The 23,310-nt window shown below is 43.4% G+C and overlaps 1 protein-coding gene across 2 annotated transcripts in view; it reads right to left on the reverse strand.

The window, feature by feature from the left end:
* The window catches only part of daam2 (dishevelled associated activator of morphogenesis 2), a 120,021-nt gene that overhangs the window by 29,589 nt on the left and 67,122 nt on the right, over window positions 1-23,310 (reverse strand). For both annotated transcript variants that reach the window (XM_079286620.1, XM_079286619.1), the window contains exons 4-7: window positions 23,123-23,197; window positions 18,171-18,265; window positions 1,251-1,584; window positions 153-263 (exon numbers count right to left, since the gene is read on the reverse strand). In XM_079286620.1, the coding sequence (XP_079142746.1) occupies window positions 153-263; window positions 1,251-1,584; window positions 18,171-18,265; window positions 23,123-23,197 (615 nt within the window). The remainder of the gene's footprint in view (window positions 1-152; window positions 264-1,250; window positions 1,585-18,170; window positions 18,266-23,122; window positions 23,198-23,310) is intronic.

A 23,310-nucleotide genomic window follows, 5' to 3' on the forward strand; every position in this document is an offset into this window, starting at 1 on the left:
ATACCAGTGACATAAATAACACATTTCCTATGAATTTTTGCTCCTTGGCTCCCTTTGATGACGTCTTTTCCCAAATACTGAAACTATATTACAGCTAGGTTTTCCTGATGTTTTGTAGGGTGTAATCTAAAAAGGCATGTGGGTGCGCTGACCTCTCCGGCTCCGGCGTTGAGCACAGCATTGATGAAGGACATGATGGCAGTCTTTAGGTTGACCTCGTCTCTGTAGCGGCCTGTGCTCTTGTCCAGCTCATTCAGCAGCGTCTGCGTGGTCGGCACAGATGGGAGGGTTAGTCAGCAATTGTGAATGAATGAATGAATGAATGCATTTTATTTATATAGCACTTTTCACAGACAGTACTATCACAAAGTGCTTAACAGAGCAGACATTTAAAAGCATAAAGAACACAATGTGACCCTAGGGTCAATAAATTATCTACACAGAGTGAATAAAAAATGTTAAAGAATAAAATTAAAATAAAATAAAAATGTAAAACATATTTTAAGAGCAGGTCTAGGACATGGGTTTACTTTTACACAAATGCCAGCCTAAAGAGGTGGGGTTTGAGCTGGCTTTTAAAAGTATCCACAGTATCTGCGAGGCGCAGAGTTGCAGGCAGAGCATTCCAGAGCCTCGGGCTTTTGATCGAAAATATACGTCACAGAAATCACAGGATACTGTAGCAACTGGGACAGAGATGAAAGAAACGCGTCGCTGAGATCTTGATTTATCGTTCTGACACAACGTTGAGGGGAACCAGGTTGCACTTCTCACCCTGTGTTCCCACTGAGCCCCCGACATACGTCTGGAGCTTAATCACAGCTCAACATTTTAAAAAAGCCTCATAAGTTAGGAATCACTCAATTGCTGTGGTGTTAGCTCACCCCGAGGAGGTATGATTTAGGGCAAGGCTCTGGGAAGGGGGGCTTGCGAGACATGGCTTATTGACTCAGTCCTGCTAGCCGCTAAAGCGCTACACATGCCCTGACCTCCATAACTCTGGATGTCCTCACCTGCCTTTAATATGCCCAAAGTGTTGACTTAACCTTAGGCCAACCATCTGAGGGTGTTAAAGGACGAGTCTCCAACTTTATTGAAATGACCACAGCTTGATTTATTTTGGCATTACTTTAAAATACTGTGTCTGCCTTTTCCCATAATCTCCGTCTGCCCGTGCCTCCAGCAAAGGCTCCTTAAAGTAAGTATGCTCGTACTCAAGGTATTAAAGCACCACTTCAGCTTCCCCTCACCTGAAAGCGGGTCCTCTCTGCAGCATACTTCTGGTAGTGTGCCATGGCCTGCAGCACCTTCTTGTGGCCGTCAGGCACCAGGCACACCGCCCCGAGGATCTCCAGCACCGCCACTTTGGTCTTGATGTTCTCCGTCCGCAGGCTCTGCGAGATGGTGTTGATGCTCTGCGGGTGGGCGAGGACGTGCGCGCGGCCCTGCGAGTTGTTCATCAGGGCCTTGATGCAGCCGATGACGGAGGTGTGGACGCGGCTCTCGGACGTCTCGTAGTCCATGCTGCGCAGGAAGTTGAGGAGGCAGGTGAGGCCGTCAAGCTCGATGAAGCGCGTGACAAACCTGGAGGTGGCGGAAGGGGGATAGGGGAGCACAGATTCAGAGTGGAAAAAAATAGATGCAGTGGTAATATACAGCTAGTGTCATATAAACATCGCACAAAAGTTCGGAAATGAGTGTTTGGTAGATTATTTCTCTGTTGTAACAATGCTTCTTGGCAATACATTTTATACCGTTGGAAAGCCTGTTTATTTACCTTTCAAACGAACGGTGCCCACTCTCGCTATTGACTAAAGGCATAAAATGGCCAAAATATTCTCAACAAAAAACATGTGCTTCTTACATACTACAGTAATCAACTGAAATTAAATGATCATGTAGCTTGGGGCTACAAAAAAAAATTTGAACGATAAAATGATCAGATATTGTTGGTTCATTTTCAGGATTAGTAACTTTGTCCATAAATCAACAGAATTATAAAAATAATTGCCCATCAACATCCCACAGCTGAAGGAGACATCTTCAATTCACTTGTTTTTTTTGGACCAACAGTGCAAAACCAAAAGTAAATATATATGTATATAATGACAAAGAACTGATAAAAGCAATCTTCACATTTGAGGGGCGGGAGGGGAACCATTAGAAGTTTGGCTTTTGGGGGACACATTATCCTAAACTCACTTTAAACTAACAAACAAACTAACAACAAACGAACAAACTAACAACCTAAACTCGCTTGTGCACATATTTGGGCATCTGGAGTGTCGACCAACCACAAACTGTGAAATAAGACAACCCAGTCAGTTTTTATGCAGGCTGCCTGGATTAGGAAACATGTGATTCAGCAAGCCAATCAGATTTGGCTCCCTTGTGTCACATGCAGGCTCATGAGAATCAAATTTGTTAGATGAACTAGTTGGAGGAACTCCCGTGATTTGCACTTCCATTAAGTTAAATGGAAGTTTTTAAGAAATAAAAAAACAAATGGTCTCAATCTAAGTTAATATCCTGACTTGTAGTTCATCCAACGATCAGGATCCAAAACCCCAGCATCCCACATTTCACATAACGCAACCAAGAGCATCTTTCGATCAGATCCTCTCTGGTGGGCCATGCGGACACTCTCTCACACCTTTTTGTAACGCAGGCTCTCAGACATCATCAAAGACACGACAATGAGCCAGCGTTTCACATGATGCTCATCCAGTCTCTGACTGAAAAAATAAATCCTCATTAGCTGAACTAACTAGACAGCAGCAAGTCATTAACCTCTAAGAGGTTGGTGCTGCTGTTTTCCCTCCAATTTGCCTGTCACCTGATCCAGCTCACTTGTGCGTCGTGTCTGTTTCTCCGCACACCCTTTTTTTCCGAGTTTCAATTGAACTACTAATAGTACGATGTCAGCCAACACGTACTCGAACTTTTTTTGCGTCCCCCAGATCAGTTAGCCTGCTGGGCTACTACTGGCTCGTTTGTTAGCCCTGGGCTCTGAAGCTATAACGCCACGGAGACCACAGATATAGAGGGTCATACGTCAAACTGACAACCACCGTCTGTGAATTCAGCTTCCACCTTTGTTAATACCTGGACAAGGCTGTGGACTACGGGCTGGAGCCCAATTGTCCACCAGATCTGCTATGGCTTCACTCACCTCTCCATCCGACTGTCAGCTGCGCCCGCCTGGTGGATAAAATCACAGAGCTGGAGGGAAGAATATCCACGCTCTACAGGATCCAGTATGCCGAGAACCTCATGGACACCATCATCTTCGGTCCATCACAGACTGACACAGCCAGCGAGCGCGTGCATGAGTCCATCGCTTCCAGTCCTGATGCCGCGGCGCCTCCTCCGGTCGCAGCTCCTGAGGCCTCCTGGCTACGGCTCGGAGCTAAGCCTAAAGCCCTGGTCAGCTCTACTCCATCACATCACGAGCCCTGGTCCCTGGTCTGTGCTCGCGGCAGCCGGAGAGGGAGACGCTCATCTCCTACACCCCATGGCTTCGATGTCCAGCTGAAGAATGGATTTGACGCCCTTGCCCTGCGCGAGTTCCCTCCTCTGACTACGGACTCCCAGCTTCCTACATCATCCCAGCTGGCGCCTCGGGGGACCCACAGCCCCGGGTCCCCCGACATCCCTACGCCAGTCATTCCTCAGCCCTCCTCTCGCCCCAGGACACGCCGCTCCATACCGTGCTTTACACCAGCACCGCGGCGAGCTTCGGTCCCCCGTTCTCTCAGTCCTTGCTCGTCTTCTCCGCCACCACTGGTTGAATCCTCGCCTCCATCCACGCGTATTGCACGCGCAGTGTTGCCGCCTCGTCCCCTCTTCGCCCCGATGACGCTGATAGTCGGGGACTCAATAATCAGGAACACCCGTTTCTTCAACGCGGAGACACACGGTTTCCCCGGAGCAACGGCTCCAGACATCCTGCTGACACTGCCTGGCCTGATGCGCGCCCTCCCGTCTTCCATTCGGCGAATTATCATTCATGTGGGAATTAACGACATAGCCCTCCACCAGTCTGAGTTGACCAACATGGATTTTACAAATCTTTTAAGCTTTTTAAACAGCTGTGGACTGTCTGTTTTTATCAGTGGTCCAAGTCCAACACTCGGCCGTGGATCACAGCGGTTCAGCAGAGTCCTCAGCCTCCACACCTGGCTCCAGGCTGCCTGCAGGACCCACAACGTGAGCTTCATTGACAATTGTAATCTGTTTTGGGGCCGCTCTTCCGCTTTTAAGAAAGATGGTATTCATTTTAACATGCTGGGTAGCCGCCTGCTAGCGGCTAATTTACAGCATGCTGTTCACTCCCATTCACATGATTGACTGTTTACACCTGGATCCCCTGTCCGCTGTCACTCTTCCTCTACGATCATTCATCAGCCGCATTCATCCCCTACAAGCAACACACCTATGGTGCTATTTCAGGATATAAGGTCAATCTGGAAAAAAGTGAAATTATTCCACTCACGAACTTCGATCACACTGAATACCAACAAACAACCCCATTTAAGTGGCTCCCGAATATTAAGTATCTAGGAATAATTATAGATAATGATCTTAAAAATTTGTACAAACTTAATTACCTCCCATTGCTGAGTAAAATCGAGGACGACCTACGCAGATGGATGAATCTACCCATTACTTTAATTGGTCGAATAAACTGTGTGAAAATGAATATTCTCCCAAGGTTGCAGTATCTTTTCCAGTCCTTACCCATTCCATCACCTCAAACCTTTTTTAAAACCCTCAACAAACACATGAGGCAGTTTTTATGGAACTGTAAAATGCCAAGGGTGTCATTTTTTGACGGTGATGCTGCCCCCTCCTGGATACAAATTGCACTTCATCCTCTGAAAGAAGAAACCTCCAGTGATTTTATTTATAAATGGAACTCCAAAACCATATCCAAGAGGACAGACAATCCTATTTTGAAACATTTCATCAAAATATGGTATGAAGTTCACAAAACTCTTGGACTAAATATGAGACTATCACCAAAAACACCTCTAAGACAAAATTAACTTGTGCCCATGACTCTAAGTAACAAGATTCTGGAGACGTGGCATGACAGAGGAATCCAGCATCTGGAAGACTGCTTTGATAAAGGACTCCTCATACCTTTTGAAGAACTGAAGAGAAAATATGATTTGCCCAGCAGAACTTTATTTTGTTACCTCCAGTTAAGATCCTTTTTGAGAACCAACCTGGGCCCTGGAATGACTCTACCTGTGTTAACTAACGTGGAAACATTGCTTCACCAGGGAAATGTGTACAAATTTATTTCTAAAATGTACTCTATGTTGCTGAATGAGGGCCCAAAACCAGGATTACACAGATCCAGGATGAGATGGGAATCAGACTTGAATATAACAATTGATGAAGAACTCTGGTCAGATTTGTGCCAGAACAGTTTCTCAGCAACAGTTAATGCCCGGTACAGACTTGTTCATTGTAACTTTCTTCATCAGCTGTACCTCACCCCACAGAAGCTACATAAATCCAAACCTGAATGTCAGAAATGTGTTTCAGATGTGGTATCGAGGTCGGCTCCTTCCTACACTGTACCTGCTTTGCACAGAGGTGAGGTCCTTCTGGTGTGACTTTTGTAGTATAATAACTAAGATCACAGGGGCTACCTTTCCATTAGATCCTGAGCTATGTTTACTGGGAAACTTCACAACCCTCAACAGGTCTTTAACGAAGCCCCAAATTAAACTTGTAGAAACTGCTTCATGTGTGGCCAGGAAATGTATCTCGATGACGTGGATGTCTGATTCCCCCACTCTCGTCGACAAATGGTCTGTGGAAATGAACAGTTGTATTCCTCTTGAAAAAATTACATATAGTCTCAGAAAAATATATAATTTATTTTTGAAAATCTGGCAGCCTTATTTGGAGTACATGGGTATAACACTAACAGCACCATAGGACTGTAATTATTTAGAGCTCCGATTTAGAATATAGTCATTGCATTCTCCTTTATGCACCAACCTTTTTTATTTTTTTTATTTGTTTTTGGGTGGGGGGAATTATTTATTTATTTACTTTATTTACTTAATTTTATTTCATTTATTTGTGCTTAGTTTTTTTTGTTTTTTCTCTTAACTTGTTATGTAGTTGTTTGTAATGTTTAATGTTCTGTGTTCTATATGCTCTCTTGCATTGTTAAAATTAAATATTCTAAAAAAAAAAAAAAAAAAAAGCAACACTAGCTCCCCCTGGCGGCATGGAGGGTCTCCAACTACTCTTTCCACAGCCTCTACTGTAACTTCCACTCCACGACCCATGAACATTCCCGTGAGAATCACAGGCTCGCGCTCACGCCCTAGTTATGGTCGGTTTCGAGGTGCTGCACGAGTGATCCGTCCTATTGCACATACCCCCAAAGCTTCCTGTGCTGATGACGATGCAGTGTCTTCCCCCATCAGAATGTGTCTGATTAATGCACGCTCTGTAACAAACAAGGCTCACATTTTAAATGACTTGTTCACAAGTCATAATTTGGCTTTTTTATTTCTGACCGAGACCTGGCAACGGAATATGGAATGCATCCATTTCAATGAACTCTGCCCTGTGGACTGCTCTTATGTTGGGACACCGCGTTTGACGGGCCGCGTGGAGGTCTCGCCGTGGTCTGGAAGAATCAGCTTTCCTGCCAATTGGGGAGCACAGCATCCTATGCTACTTTTGAGCTGCAGCTGACTAAAGTGGCCCGACTAACGCCGTTTTACTGTTTTTTTAATTTACCGACCTCCAGGTCCTCCAGGTCAGTTTTTATCAGAGTTCACAGACTTTCTGACCTCTATTATCAAGCTAGACAAAGTGCTTCTGGTTGGTGATTTTAATCTGCATATCAATGATACCACAGACTGTATAGCCACTGAGTTTCTCAATATTACTGAATCTTTTAATTTCACGCAACATGTTTCTGGCGCCACTCACAGGGGTGGTCACACCTTGGACCTTGTGTTTTCTCTGGGTCTTGATATTGATAATACCCGTTGTGAGGACCCATTGATCAGTGACCATGAATGTATTTTCTTTGATCTTTCTGTCAATGCTGACCCCTTGTGTCTGAAACAAACATTCCACTCCCGCATTATTACTCAGAGTACAGCTGATCAGTTCTCTATGCACTTCTGCTGTGATATTAACACAAATCTCAATGATGTTGAACTCTTGATACAGTCATTTAATGAACATTGCACCACTTTGCGGGATAAAGTGGCACCTCTTAAGGAAAGGACCAGGGCTGCCTGCAACACTACTCCATGGATGACAGACGCTGTGTGCAGCCTGAGACAGAAGTGTCACAGGACAGAGCGGCTCTGGAAAGCTACTGGGCTAGAAGTGCATCGCTCACATCTCAAAGACCTCAGAGTTTCTTTTAATACTGGAGTAAAGGAAGCTAGAACTGCTTATTTTGCCAACCTAATCTCTTCTTCAAAGAGAAATCCCAAGATTCTGTTTGACACAATTAAGAGAATTTTTTCACCGTCTGTCTCTACATTACCATGCTGTTCTGTTGACGATTGCAACAAATTCCTGATCTATTTTATTGATAAGGTAACAGGTATTAGGTCTGGCATTCAGCCTGGGATCTGTTCATCTACATGTAGCTCCTCGCAATCTCCTGCTGTTCTGGACTCTTTCCAGCCTTCAAGACCTGATGGACTTAATTAACAAAACAAAGCCATCAACTTGCCCTCTGGATATAATACCATCCTCTCTATTTAAGAAAGTTCTGCTAACTATTGGACCTGCAGTAACATCTATTGTCAATTCCTCATTGTCTACAGGAATTGTCCCTTCCTATTTAAAACATGCCACTATCCAGCCCATATTAAAGAAACCTAACTTAGATCCAGCTTTGCCCATGAACTTCAGGACCATATCAAAACTGCCTTTCTTGTCCGAGAAAGTGGTGGCCAAACAATTTACTGCTGCACTGGAGAGGCACAACATGTACGAGAAGTTCCAGTCTGGGTTTCGTAAGCAACACTCCACTGAAACCGCTCTCCTGAGGGTTTCAAATGACATTCTCATGTGTGCTCATGCAGGTGACTGCTCTGTGTTAGTTCTTCTGGACCTCAGTTCTGCATTTGACACTGTAGACCAGGCATGTCCAAAGTCCGGCCCGCGGGCCAATCACGGCCCGAGGTCAGATTTTATACGGCCCGCGCCTTCTGTCTTAAAATGCATTATTTATGGCCCGCCAGCACAGTCAAAACGGAATGAATAAATCATACAAATTCAACATGCAATTCCTATTTTTACCTCATGGTGGCAGCACCACTCTGTAACTGTCTGGCTGTTTGAAATTGGCTCTGACCCTTGAACTGTCATGGCTACGGCAAGTAAAAAAAGGAAAGTCGATAATGAGGGCCGCCGCTTCCAGGAGAGGTGGAGATCGCAATATTTTTTTCACCGAAAACCGAAACAACTGTGTCTCCCTAATTTGTCATGAGACTGTTGCCTTGTTTAAGGAATATAATGTAAAGAGACACTACGAGACCAAACGTGCTAATGCTACAACAAGCTATTAGAGAGCGTCCGTGCTAGAAAAGTGAAGCAACTCCAAGATAACTTGGCCACACAGCAGCGGTCCCTTTCACATGAAAACATCATCAAAGTAAGCTGCGGAGTGGCCGTGGTAATTGCTAAACATGACAAACCTTTTACGGAATGTGAGGTTATCAAAGACTGTGTTATGAAAATAGCAGAAAACATTTGCCCCGAGAAGAAGACAGAGTTTGCTAATGGTTGCCTGGCTCGTAACACTGAAGAGCTATCATCAGATACGAAGAGACAACTTGATTTTTTTCGTGAGCCTGTTTCATGTGTGTTGAATTTAAATGTTAGACAACTTTTCATCACCCTCACTAAGTCATATTTAAGATTGTCTTGAGGTGAGAATATTGATCGGTTTCTATGTAATTAGCTTTTAGATGGCTTGTTCTTTGTTATCTGACTTTCAAGATGTGAAAAAAAGGCAGAATAGTTGTTGAGATGTGTTCACACATGAATGCTTACATTTGGTTACATTGCTATTTGCTGTCATTGAAAATAAAATGATAAAATAACAATGTATGTATAGGCTACTTGTATTGTTTAAAATAATGTCAGCAGGGACTGTTGGCCCTTGGGCATTTTCACATTATCAAATTTGGCCCTCTTTGAAAAAAGTTTGGACACCCCTGCTGTAGACCATGACATCCTGATTAAGAGGCTACGTGATTGGGTGGGCATATCTGGCATAGCGTTAGACTGGTTTACATCTTACCTCAATGACAGAAGTTTCAATGTCTCTGTGGGTGATTTTGTGTCTGTTACCTCTCCACTGTCTTGTGGTGTACCGCAGGGCTCGGTTCTGGGGCCTCTGTTATTTTCCCTTTATCTGTTACCTTTGGGGCCGATTATAAAAAGCTATAATGTGTCCTATCACTTATATGCAGATGATATCCAACTCCATCTGTCATTCAAACCCAGCGAGGCATTCACATTAACGAGGCTCCTGGACTGTGTCAATGCCATCAGAGACTGGACGGCAGAAAACTGCTTACAACTCAACGACTCTAAGACGGAGGTCCTAGTTATTGCTCCAGAGGAGTTTGTCCCCATGATCAGGCAGATTATTAGTCCACTCTCCTCTGCTGCCCATTGCAACCTGCGCAATCTTTGGATTTTCTTTGATCGCTCCATGTCGTTTGACCCTCATGTTAAGCAGCTGTCCAGGTCATGTTTCTTCCATCTAAGAAATATCAGTAAACTGAGATCTGTAGTATCAACACCTGAATTAGAAATGATCATACACACATTTATCTCTTCACGCATTGACTACTGCAACTCACTTTTCACATCACTCAGTGTATCTGCTCTTAACCGTCTGCAGGTCATCCAAAACGCTGCCGCCAGATTACTCACCAGGACAAATCGACGGTCTCACATCACCCCCGTACTCCGATCTCTCCACTGGCTTCCTGTAGCGTCTAGGATACACTTTAAAATTCTCACCATCACTTACAGAGCACTTCACGGTCAGGCTCCGGCTTATGTAGCTGATCTACTTCGCCCCTATTCACCCGCCCGCACTCTCAGGTCAAACGCTCTAGGTCTTCTGTCAGTCCCACGCACACGATTTAAGACCCGTGGTGACCGAGCCTTTGAGGCAGTGGCCCCGAGGCTCTGGAATGCTCTGCCTGCAACTCTGCGCCTCGCAGATACTGTGGATACTTTTAAAAACCAGCTCAAAACCCACCTGTTTAGGCTGGCGTTTGTGTAAAAAGTAAACCCATGTCCTAGACCTGCTCTTAAAATATGTTTTACATTTTTATTTTATTTTTTACTTTTCTCTGTGTATATAATTTATTGACCCTAGGGTCACATTGTGTTTTTTATGCTTTTAAATGTCTGCTCTGTTAAGCACTTTGTGATATTATTGTCTGTGAAAAGCACTATATCAATAAAATTCATTCATTCATTCATAAGAAGAAGAACCTATAGGTTGACATGTAAACATCGAGGGATGTCACATCTGGCGAGCACACTGCGGGCCGTGTTGTAAACGCCGTCCCACTCTCTCAGATTCCTGATGGGCCTCGTTAAATTTACTTCAAACAAATGGGGGCTTGTGTTGGGAGCGAGAGGCGGAGGGAGAGGAGAGAAGAGGGACGGAGTCAGAAAGTGAAAAAGACAGTGAGGAAAACGGGAGGGGGCTGAGAGTAGAGATTTATTGCTATTCATTGTATCAGATACATTGTTTTGACGTCAGAAGCGCGTCGCCTCCTCCACTGCTGTCTTGGCAAGAGCAGGCATGAAAAAAAATAAAACACGGCGGTAAAAGAAATGTAAATCATCTAATGTTGAAATCCAAGTTTCCAGCACAGATAAGCACTCACTCACACACATGTTAACAGGGCACGCTACATGCATGCATACAGACAGATGATGTTCCTGACAATAAACTGAAATTTTCATTTCACACAAAAACAAAGGGAATTCAACAGTGACAAATCCACCGTACTTCTAGAGAGCTTACATCTCGCTATTGTCTCTCCTACTTCTATCCATCTTTCATTTTCTCTCCATAGAGCACTTGAATCAGTGGGTCCTAGCCCCTCTGACTTTGGAGCCGCTGACATTCACGCTGAGCCGAGAGTGGCGCGCACGACATTTTTCTCCCTATTTCTGTGTGGAACAACCACTGCATACTTGACTAGAGCTCGACAACTGCCGCATACAATATGAGCTCAGGAGGATCTGAAGTAAGCCGAGGCGGAGCAAACCACACACACATACATTAAGTTCTGCAGACGGACAAAAGAAAGAAGAGTGTTATAACTTGGAATGGGACGAGACTTAACAAAAGTGACTGTGTATTGAGTCAAGGCCAAGGATGGTCAAAGGTAACATAAGGTTAATTGAAATAAAACCTGACAGAGCCAGTTCTTTTATTTTATACAATATTAACTGATTGCCAATGTTGTCAGCTACTTAAAAAACATTTAGGGGTCATGTTAGTTCCATTGATCTAAAAAGTATAGACCCTAAACCAGAGGTAGATAATAATCTAAATGAGCAGTACAGTGCTGAAAACTGATCCAGATGCTCAAAAATTAAATTTCATTCAAACCAACTGGGCTTTCTGAGGTTTTAGCTGCACGGGCAAAACATTCAGTCTTTGTAAACTGTGGACGAGCCCTGCGTGTCACACATTCGGTTCGAGAGTTCATTCTTTCCTCAAAGCCTTGCAAACTTATCAAAATGTTACACCTCCACACACACACACACACACACACACACACTCAAGCCTCGTCATGTAATCGCCACGTTCGCACAGACTTAACATCTCTCTCAAACACCCACTCACCTCGCCCCCGGGCACAGGGACACACACATATGTCTTGTTCTACTGTTAAAAAGGGGCCAGAGTGGTGTGTGTCAGGTTCTTCAGAGGTGCCGCTTCAAACCATTTGACCGAGGTTTCTGTGGCGCTCGGAAGACGATATCACCGCAGCTCTCACTCATATAAAGTTTCACTTGATGTGAGGCCCAGCGTACGACGGTGGTAAAACAAAGGGCTGGACAGAGAGGCAACACACATAACACTGACGCGCATTCACGGATCCCAATAAAACCAGCAGCCAAGGTGCACATCTGTGACGTGTATAGTATGTCATGGCAGGGCTCCTATGGAGTTGTTTATTGTTAAATCTACAGGGAGGAGTATGTGTATGCGTGTAACTCGCACTGAGGAGGGCTGTGTTTCAGCAATGGCTCCTTGATTAATGAGACACAAACGAAGATAGACAATAATCAGACACTGAGTCAAGAGTGGAAGTAACTAATTAAATTTACTCTTGTTACAATAACAAAAAAATGTGTGTCCTGGTCATTTTTCCTTACTATTTGTTATTTAAAGGATTGTACTGTGTCTACTCTAAAGGAGCAGTGTGTAGGATTTGGCACCATCTAGCCAAAGATGATGGTGCAGATTGCAACTAAGATTGCAACCAACTGAAACTTCTCACATGTGCCGAGAACTACGGTTGGCCGACGCGAAAACATGAAAGGCCCTCTCTCGAAGCCAGTCCCTTATTACAGGGATGGGTCAAATGCAGAGACAAATTTCCCCCTTACTGGGATGAATATAGTACAATAAAAAAAGAAAAAGCGTCCAAAGGGCTATTGACACAGGAGTGGGAGGGAAACAGAGTGGCTCAAGTCAATATTCTTGCTGGAAGAGATTTGCAGAAACAACGTCCTGACACCCGTCTTGGGAAGCATTGCACGATGCTCTACTGACACGAGCCAAGGACTGCCGTGCATTCTGGGCCAGCACGGCCTCAGTGACCTCCAGGAGAGCTTCATTTCCTGCCCCGCCCCCCCCGGCAATCATTTCATCACGACAGCGATTGAGGTGCGTCGTGTCTTAAAGATACAAGAATGCAAACGCGGTGCGCTCCACGGCACAGACAAAAACATCGGCGCAGATGTGAGCACACTTTAATGTGATGTTAGAATACCACAAGAGAGAGTATATTTAAATATCTGGAAGCTAAACGTGCGCCAGGCTGCAGATGAGTTTTGACTGCATGCTCAGGCTGCAGCAGTTTTGTGTTTGCATACTGGCCCTCGTATGCCCACTTGAGTTAAGAGCCGGCTCTATGCGAGTAAACACACAACCCCAGTGCGATGGTTCAAGCTCCATTTGACAGCTGGTAAACAAAGCAACAACTGCTGGCAGAAGAAACGAGATAAGCTGTAAATGCACATGTCGCCGTTTTATGGCGGTTTATAATTAATCACATTTACATTTGGGTTATTAAATTGGTTTAAGAGCCATGACTATCAAAATCATTTCTGATAAATGGCAGACGGAGTACAGCAGTATGCTTTCCTGCTGTCTCACTGTGTTTAATACATCCAGCTGGTCTATAAGAAGTGGATCCGATCGAAACCTTTAATAGACCAAAGTCACGATATCAACAACAGAAACAAACTGTGTTCTGTGAGGTCAAATTACAGGTTTTTTCAAGTCTTGTGGCTTTGAAGAGAGCACAGATCGGAATAACTGCTTCAGTTCCCTGTTGGAAATGGCTGTCTCATGGCAAGATCAAAATATTCTAAATATAGCCTACACTTAAACTGCTATTGATTTATTTATGTGTCTAAAATTGTTTCGCTGCTGCCCCCTTCCACAGCAGTACATGGCTTTGCTCTCATGTCGGTACGCCTGTCTGTTTCTACTAACTGGGAGCTTGCCAACCTCCATCAACTGTAGGTAAATACACTGACTCTGGATAAGTAACTCATGCAACCCCGTACAAAGAATCCCTTTAAAAGCCAACAAGACTAATGTGCTTGCATTCAGTTGTCCGGTCTTACTTCACCTGAGAAAGCAGAAATACAGGATGTCTCAAAACTGTTAGCAGAACAGTCAAGTGTACATCATCGGCAGAGGATCATAATACAGCAGGTATTTGACAGACTCATCATTCAAATGATTTATATCATATCTGCCTCTAGCAGCTAAATGCTTGTGTGAAGTGGCATTTTAGAGTGTTTCCACTGAAAACAGCTGCCTGCTGTGACCCAAAGCGACGCTATGAGAGCGGTGAGAGTGAACTAAAACACTTGTGGGCTGGGCGGATAAACAGCGAGCTAAAGCTTACTATAAAAGCTGTGAGGCCTCGGGGAGCAGCAGCTGTTCTTTGTAGGTTCAACGCTATGACACATCCCTTTTAACCTTTTTTTTTACATCGTCATTTAATACATCACAATTATATTGATTACGGTCACTTTAAAGGAATGCCATCATGTTGTTTTTCTGCTTATTTCTTGAGAAACATTTTTTCAAATATCTCAACTTACAGTATCAACAACATCAAGTGCCGATCCAGTACCAGTATTGTGCAGTGCTCTTTGACATATAATTATGGAGAAAAAGTAAGGCTCGTTCTTTAGACAACATGAGGCCAGGGATTTCTGTGGCACTAAAAAACGAGTCAGAAAAACGATTTCTTATTATTATTAAAGTCGTCATATACATATACACATACATGAAATGTAACTTCTGCATTTAGCTTATTGGGAGCAGTGGGCTGCTGAGAAGCAGTTAGGGGTTCAGTGTCTTGCTCAGGGACACTTCGGCACAGCCAAGGATCGAACCGCCGCGGTTGCCAGACAACCCTCTCTACCCATTGAGCCACAGCTGCCCCCAGCTAACGGGTAACAACCACATTCAATGTTGTTTAATGTTGACTGTCATGCCGTATAGTCGTTGATACCTGATCTGAATAATTAAGCCAGTACCAACGAAGAACCTGATAGCTGGTGGGTCTGATCAATGCAGGCCTACTATTAACTTTTCAAGCCTCCAAAGATTCTTAAAATGAAATATTATAAGGAGGAAGAAAAAACGAATGGCTGAACTCCACAACCATGACATGCGGATGAGGGTCATCCTCTACGTATATTTCAAGGGGTCACAAACCAAAAAAGGTTTTCAGTTTCAAATAGTTAACCTGAAGCAGAGGCTTTCAATTTAGGGGCCTCCAGCTGAGGTTGACATGACAAAGAAAATATACAGCTTTGAACATATTTTCTGCTGGTAATATCACATTTCATATACTGGACAACGCAGAGCAGAGCACGTGATGCAAACCTCGTCACCTTGTTATTTCAAAGGCCTATAATCAGCCTGTGAGTGAGAGTGACTGCAATGGGTGGCCTGCTGACGAATGTGCTGCCTCTGTGCTCTCTGCCAAGCACCACTGCATGCCCACCATGTGTTTGTGTCCTGTGGCCCTACGGAGCGGGCTGAGGGCACAAGGGCGCCTTTCCTCAACCAGACCCAGCTGATTCTGGGTCTGGTTGAGGAGGTTGAGGAGGTTGAAGGAGGAAAAGAGGAAGGGAGGGAGGCCCCTCCCTTCCTCTTTTCCTCCTTTTCCATTAGGCAGCCATCCAAACTCAGGCTGACTACAGCCGACTACAGACGGACACCTCCGTGTCTCACAAAATGCTGCCATGAAGGCATACGGCATGGGTTGCCAAACTTTTCTTTTTGACTGTGGGTCCTATACATAAAAGATATAAAGAGCCAAACAAGTGTGAATGTGAAGCTTTCAACCAGCTACACTGCGAGAAAATCTGTTTTCTAGACCAGAAAAACCCCATGCGCCATAGAACATGAATTATCTATCAAAATAACTTACATTTGACATGAGAGTTGTTTATTGGTGTGCCCACATTTTACAATATGTATCTAATGCTCTTAAATTAAATTTGAATGAATATGATTTAACTCTAATACAGTCCACGGCCATCTAAAATATTATGATGTTCTGTGTAAATCTACACATAAGTAAAACAGGCAGTTTTGCCAAATGTTGCTTTCTGTTAGTGGCCTAAGGCCCACCTAAAATGTTGGGGTGCAAATGTATACGAACAATGTTAATATGTGTCGTTTAAGATTTAACAATCAGAACAGGCAGAGATAACAGAGACGTCAAGACCAAGATAATTTCACAAAATATAAATCGACATCGAGTGTTTAAACTAGGATGTGCAACGCAGGGCAGTTTATTAAAAAAGATACTCAATAGTTTATTTTTAAACATGGGCTGCAGTTGGCACACCTGCTATAGTTTGGCCATCCCAGGCTTACGGCATACACACAGGGCCACAGAATGACACGCATTAGGTGAAGCTGAAGCCCATTTGTCACAGAGGCGAGACTAAGCGGGACATTAAAACGCCGCCCAGGCTTCCCCCCCGAGCCCCCATAGTCTGTGGGACACACCTGCTCCCTACATCACTGCTGCGGTACTCAAAAACATCTGCGACCTAATGAGCAATAACTCACTCTGTGAACAGCGGCGGGTGCAGGTGCATTACGATTGAGTCGTTAAGTACACTTGATTATAATAAAAGGAGATGATGAGTGAGAGAGAAACACGGAGCAGCAAAACATTGCAAAAATAGTACTGTGACCTGGAGTACCGTGATATGTTGATTGTGTTTACTTGTGCTTTACTGCAGTGGCAGGTAAATAAAAGACATGATATGATTCCACTCATTGGAATTCTTTCCTGATTACGAATGTATTTGATAGTCAGTGTTCACAGTTCAGTCATTTGGAACCGCTGGGAGAAGCATCGGAGCAGGTTAGGGTGATCAACCAGATTTTAATGAGGAATTCTTCTCCCTCATCTACATACAACTCATGACAGTTTCTGGATCAAATTGGATTTTTTAAATTTGTTCGAACTAAATCTTTAATTTATTCATAACATTTGTTGTACTTTGTCATCTGGGGGCCTTCGTTGCATGATATCCCCACTATCACATAAAGGCAAAAAGAAAAAAATAGTTTTTGCAGGAAACCCAAAACCGCAAAAAGTTATATTGTTATGATGTGTCGCGTGAATGTTTTTCACCAGTATAAAGTGGTTGTACCATGTAAGTGACCTATACATTTGATGCCCGATGTCAGAATTACTTCTGCATTTTTTTTCGCCACTCATGTGGACATCAATTTAGGATGATCGCCAAAGGAATCCCATGGGCCATTAGTTGACCGTGGCAACATGAAAAACAGGTTACAATATAATGCCATACGGGTTAACAGGAAGCTATGTCTCCTGCTAGAGTAATTCAAATATTGTGACTTTTGATAATGACATTAGGCCATTTGTAACCCTGATGAAGATGCACAGTGCATCGACATCATTAAGAGGCTGTCAAAACTCACGCAAAACACGAGAAGTTCAATGGTCAACTATTTTTATACAATTAACACGAGAAATGGATGGAAATTAAATATATTTTAAAGTAAAAAAGCAATAACATTTTAAAATACTTTTACTTTGGCAGAACCACTTCCTGCCATGCTTCCTGCTGGACTCAAGCAGCTGCTCACCAGCCTAGTTCCTAATTATAGTGGTTTGGATACCCATACTTACAAACACAACCATGCATACACGCACTTGGCCTACGAACACGCGCGCACACACACACACACACACACACACACACACACACACACACACACACACACACACACACACACACACACACACACACACACGCACACGCACACACAAATAACCCAGACATGACCTCGACTAGGCTGCCCTGGCTTTTCTGTCACTCTGCACATTAGGTCTGTCACTTCGAAGCTCCCCTTGAGAAAACTCAATACCCCCACTTTGGTCCAGACCACTGCAACAAACAACTGGCACAGGCTGATGGACAGCTTTAAAGGAGCTGCTGACGGGGAGAGGGAGGCAGTTTGTATTAGTGGGCTGTCCAATGCCCTTGAATGCTTCTTTGGGGTGATGAGTGAGGCCTAACAGCGGCTGATGACCATTTCAGGGGAGGAAAATATAGCAGGGTAGATCTTAAAATATTTTTGGGTGTATTATTGAAAAGGACCATTTTTAGTTTTTTACTGTAATCCTCCCGTGACTAGAGACCGACTTCTTGGATAGTACATCTTTTCTTTAGCATGCTACATTGTTAACTAGATTTCATATGTGCGGCATTACCTCCAACGGCAGGAATGCATGAACATGAGGGAGAACCGATCAATGCAGAGGAAAAGGTCACGCTATAGTTGGACAGGCGAGAGATTCACTTACCTCATTGGCTGAGTCCGAAGTGCTGTCTTTAGATCTTCCACCACCTTGTTTCTCATTTCCATTTCCTTCTCATCGAAGGTAAACAGGGTCTGCATCTGCAGAAATGGAGAGAAATTTATTGGAATTTAGTGGAAAGACATCTCAAGACATATCTTGCTGAATTTTGGCTATAAAGCGGTTGCCATTGGGCAAGCTACCTGCTAGCAAGATTGCTGTACTTTTTCAATTATATTCATTGTTTCTGTGCAACCCAGTCGCCATAAAAAAATGTTGACATTGTATGTTTCTGCAAACCACATGATACGTTGAATGACTATGTCTCTGAACAAAAAAATATGTTTCATATCAGCCCTGAATCATGCTTGAAGAAATACACAATTCCATACGATTAACATTGTGAAACTATCAGGGAGGTTAAGGTAAATAAAATGTTTTGTGTTAAAATGATAAAATAACAATGTAGCTTAACAAGGTAGCAGCTTAACAAGGTAGCAGCTTAACAAGGTAGCGCAACAAGGTAGCGCAACAAGGTAGCGCAACAAGGTAGCGCAACAAGGTAGCGCAACAAGGTAGCGCTACGTTGTTGCTACATTGTTGCTACGTTGTTGCTACGTTGTTGCTACGTTGTTACGTAGCGCAACAACAACGTAGCGCAACAAGGTAGCGCAACAAGGTAGCGCAACAAGGTAGTGCAACGTTGTTGCTACGTTGTTGCTACGTTGTTGCTACGTTGTTGCTACGTTGTTACGTAGCGCAACAACAACGTAGCGTAACAACAACGTAGCGTAACAACAACGTAGCGTAACAACAACGTAGCGTAACTAAAAGGTGAAAGGTTATTTGACCCATCCAACACCCCTCTCATCTGCCCTCAGTGGACTTTGTGGCATGGAGTATTCGTTATCATACTACGGAACTTATTAACGGTCACACAATATAATACGTCATTTGCTACGTGGTTTACAGAAACATTTTCCGTGGCGACTGGACTGTGTTCCTACTGGGCCAACATCAGAATGTTGATCCTAATTTGGCAGCCATAAAACAGCAATATAATTTCTTCCTCTTTACAAAGAAATGTGTTTGTTTCAATTAGTCCTAGCATCAAAGGTAATCAAAGCCTAATTAGTAGCCCCCTTTCCAATGTTGTTTTCCTTTTGCATGAAGCTATACAACATGCCAAAATAAGTCATGCAGGCAATTAGCTCCAATCAAGCATATAACAAATCATAAAAAAAAAAAAAAACACTTAGAGCGGCGGGGGTGTTAATTAATTTCTGCATCACTTAAAGGCTCCCCTCAGCAACATCAAAGAGCTGCTGTGCTCCCATTAGTCAGGGCCACTTCTGTTTAGCCTCTCCAGGCTCTTTCCAAGGCAGTTCACTGCCAAGTGCTGAGGTTCAAACAGCGCGTGTTTCAGGAGTGGAGTAAGCTAGCCACAGTGACTGCCCGTTAACTCGCCTGGAACTAAATATTTGCTTGAATGTGACCCTGTCTTCCAACCCCTTTTTCCAAACCCTTTTTAAAAAAAGGCATAATGGTCAAAATTGGGTGCAAATATTTCACAGCAAGACAGGAGATTTTGGACCAGCAGCCCCTACACAGCTAACTGAGGCGGGATCTCATGTTTGACTACCTAACAACAGCTCCGGTCTGTCCGCTGTGAGAGAGTGTTTAATCTAGAAACAGTGCAGCCAAAACATCCATCGTGTCGACTTAGTCTCAAGTCCAGATGGTTCACAAACCCCTGTGCCAAGAAGTGAAGACTCTGGCTCCTGTTTTCTCTGAATGAATATGTTCATAGTCGATGGGAAGTTGGACGCAACAAGTGTTGGGGAGAGTAGATGATTTGTTCGTGCTGCGAGCCAGTTCACCGTGTCAATGAGTCTCGCCGAGCGGCTCTTTCCTGCATCTGCTATTTGTAAGCTCATTGGAACATGTGGCCAACATGCACATACGGATACTATTAAAGCCATTTGGTAAACCAGCAGAAGGTACCTTATTATGGGAAGTGACCCCTAAGAGCCAGAACTATGCCTTCAAGCGAGTAGTCAGTGCCTTGTTAACTGAGTGAGTGATGAGTGCAGCTCATCAAAACCTTAATTAGGACCATGTGGTTCACTGCTGTGCCAAGTAAAAAAAAGTAATTGTTCAATATGAATGAACGCAAACAACATTATTTTAACTTAAATAGTCATGCAAATGCCTGAGGCATTAAACCCAATTAGGGTAACAACATGCAAGTTGAAACCCAGCTATTATCCTGTTGTTCCTATGTGGCTAGAAACCAACAGCTGAAATTGAGTGGAATGATGTGATTGGAGAGCTGAGCGGTGTTTAAACAGTTACAGTCAGAGTTCAACTGAGTGCCAGTCAGTTTGTTAGCAATCATGTCTTTTAAAAGTCACAGCTGAGCAATGCAGCTTGTAAACGGTAAATAGCTCCACAAAACAGAAGCTTTGCGACTTTGCTTTTGTTTTACTACTGATAAAAGCTGCTGGGTTATTTTAAACTTAGAAACTCACTATGAAGTGTAGGAAATATAGGTTTAGAAGTGTGCTTTAAGAAATTATAATAGAAGTGTTTAATGATTCATAATTAAGAAATCATAATTAGAAGTGTTTCTTAGTAGAATTAGTAGCACCTCTTACAGGTGGATAATAATATAGCACGTACTTGGGGAGTACCAGCTATGCTTGTAAAACGTGTGAAGTTTTTGCCAAAAGTTGCAAATCCTTAGCTTTATAAATAATGTTTATCATAGAAGTGTTAAGCCATAAAAGACAGTAATTGAATGTATAAACCTGTAAGGAGTAGCATAGGGAAAGAGAGATTTATAGACAGGCATTTTCAGGTCACACCTGTGCGAGGGTCCTAGCTGGCTGATGCGAGAAGGAGGAGCCAGCTGGAGTTAGCCAATAGGAACTAAAATGGACAAGAGGGGAGAGGTTTTCAAACGGTGAACGGAAGTACTGGGGAAGAATTCATTCTCTTTTCCTCTGGTCTCAACGTGAGGGCAGCTGTGCCTCCAGGCTGGGTTGAGGGTAAAATGCTTCTCTGCACATAGAATATATATCTATAGATACTGTAATTAATGTGCTTTACTTTGTAACTGTATTAGCTTCAGTAGGATTAAATACTTTTGATTGTAAACCAGTTTATGGTAGATTTTATTGTCGAAGTGTCTCTACTGAGGCACCGCTGGCAACTCACAAATCAGCACTTTCTCTCGCTACACTTAAAATACTGCGTGTGTGTGTGTGTGTGTGTGTGTGCTGTCTGGGCCTCTAAGAGTATGACAGTAAAATTGTTTCTCCAGACTTCAACACAAAGTTCAGAAGTCGCTCATTCTCGAGAGGAGCCAGTAAACAATAACAGCTGTAAAAACAGCAGCCTTCAACATGGGTTGTTGCTATAGTGTACACCGGGTTTGCCAGAAAAACAAACAACACGGCAATAAACAGATATTAAATGCCATTTCTTTTTGGCCCTTTGGTTTATGGTGGTCTGTGTAAGTTATGGTCCAACTGTTTATTTGATCCATGGCCTGGAACAACTTTTAAATGGATTAAGTGTTGGTCTGCTTGGGTAGATGAGAAAATCAAAAGTAAAAAATAAACCTAGTGGAATGTTAAAAAGTCTAAAAGATACATTGGAAGTTGAAGACTGTCTCAACAAATAACTTGATTGATAGTCTGTAGATAGATTGATTGATTGATGAATGCTTCCATGCCATTCCTTAACAGGATAGTTTGGATTTTTTCAAGCCAGTTTGGCAAAAGAAATCGCATGGGAGAAAATGAATGTACTGCTGTGGATGGGGGCAGCAGCAAAACGTATTTTAGACACCAAAAAAAAGGCCCACGTAAAACAACTAATTAAAAAAAAAGTGTTTATGGTGCTATATTTTCTATCTGTGGCGGTTTACCTTGCCGTGAGACAGCTAAACAGCTATTTTCAAAGCCACCAGACTGCAAAAAAATAAATTGACCTCACTGCACACGATGGTTGCTTATTGTTATTGTGTGACTTTGGTTAGTTTGGATTCAACAAAGTCACACAACGCAACAAACTAACTGATCAAGGCAGCAGTAGACCAGCAACCCCCATGTTCAGTGAGGTTAAAATTACAGTTTTTATTTGTTTTTCAATTGAGTCTGGTGGCTTTGGTTTCCACATCGGAAAACGGCTGTCTCATGGCAAGATAAACCACCAAAAAATATTCTTAATGTAGCTTACACTTACATTCATTTTTTTAGGTGTCTAAAGTATGTTTAGCTGCTGTCCCCTTCCACAGCAGGACATTACTTTGCTTCCATGGTGGTACTCCTGTCTGTTCCTCCAAACTCCGTCTACTGTGGGGTAATACATCGACTTTTGGATAAGTACCTCATACAACCCAACTTCAAAACATCTAAACAATCCCTTCAAAAAAAACTCCTTAAAATGTGATGTTTTATGCTTTCCAAACATTTGGGAGCCAACTTGTCCACGTACGGACTCAGGGTCAGAGGTCACTGTTCCAAACAAGTCACTGGCAGAATGTACAATCAAATAATATAACTCGCACAACAAAACGGCAGTTGTGTGATTGGATCATGCTGTATTTATTGGCAGCCATACAGGCTAGAAAATAATGAATATTATCACCCTGGCTTTGCTCCGTGTGTTTGACAGTCGCTCCCGCTGACTGAACTGCTGAGTAAACGGCCGGTTTGTCATCACAGTGTGTATGAATGCCGGGGGTGGGGGGGGGGGGGGGCACGCAGTCATACAAATATAACAAGCAGTCTGCAGGGAAGCGATAAAGAGTGAGCAAAGAGAGTGAACAGTGACCTCTTAGGAGTAGTGGTCAGATGGTCAGTCGGTGAGTGACATTGTCATTCGTGAGATTGAGGTGTGGAAGCTATTTATGTGGGTATTTTAACATTCAGCCAACGTGTTTGACTTACAGCAGCCATGGAGTTGATACGGTCGATGTAGTAGTCGGGCCAGCTGGTGGCCAGCTTGTTGGGGTCCTCTTGCTCCTGTGGGTGGACACAAAGACAGATGGAGTCGCTTTAGAATGACTTACATATTGAAACTTACACAAACATCAAACGTCTGTTTATATCCTTGCTCCTGTAGTGGATGACAATGT

The sequence above is a fragment of the Melanostigma gelatinosum genome (assembly GCF_949748355.1).
Source record: "Melanostigma gelatinosum genome assembly, chromosome: 16".
NCBI classification, from domain to species: Eukaryota; Metazoa; Chordata; class Actinopteri; order Perciformes; family Zoarcidae; genus Melanostigma; species Melanostigma gelatinosum.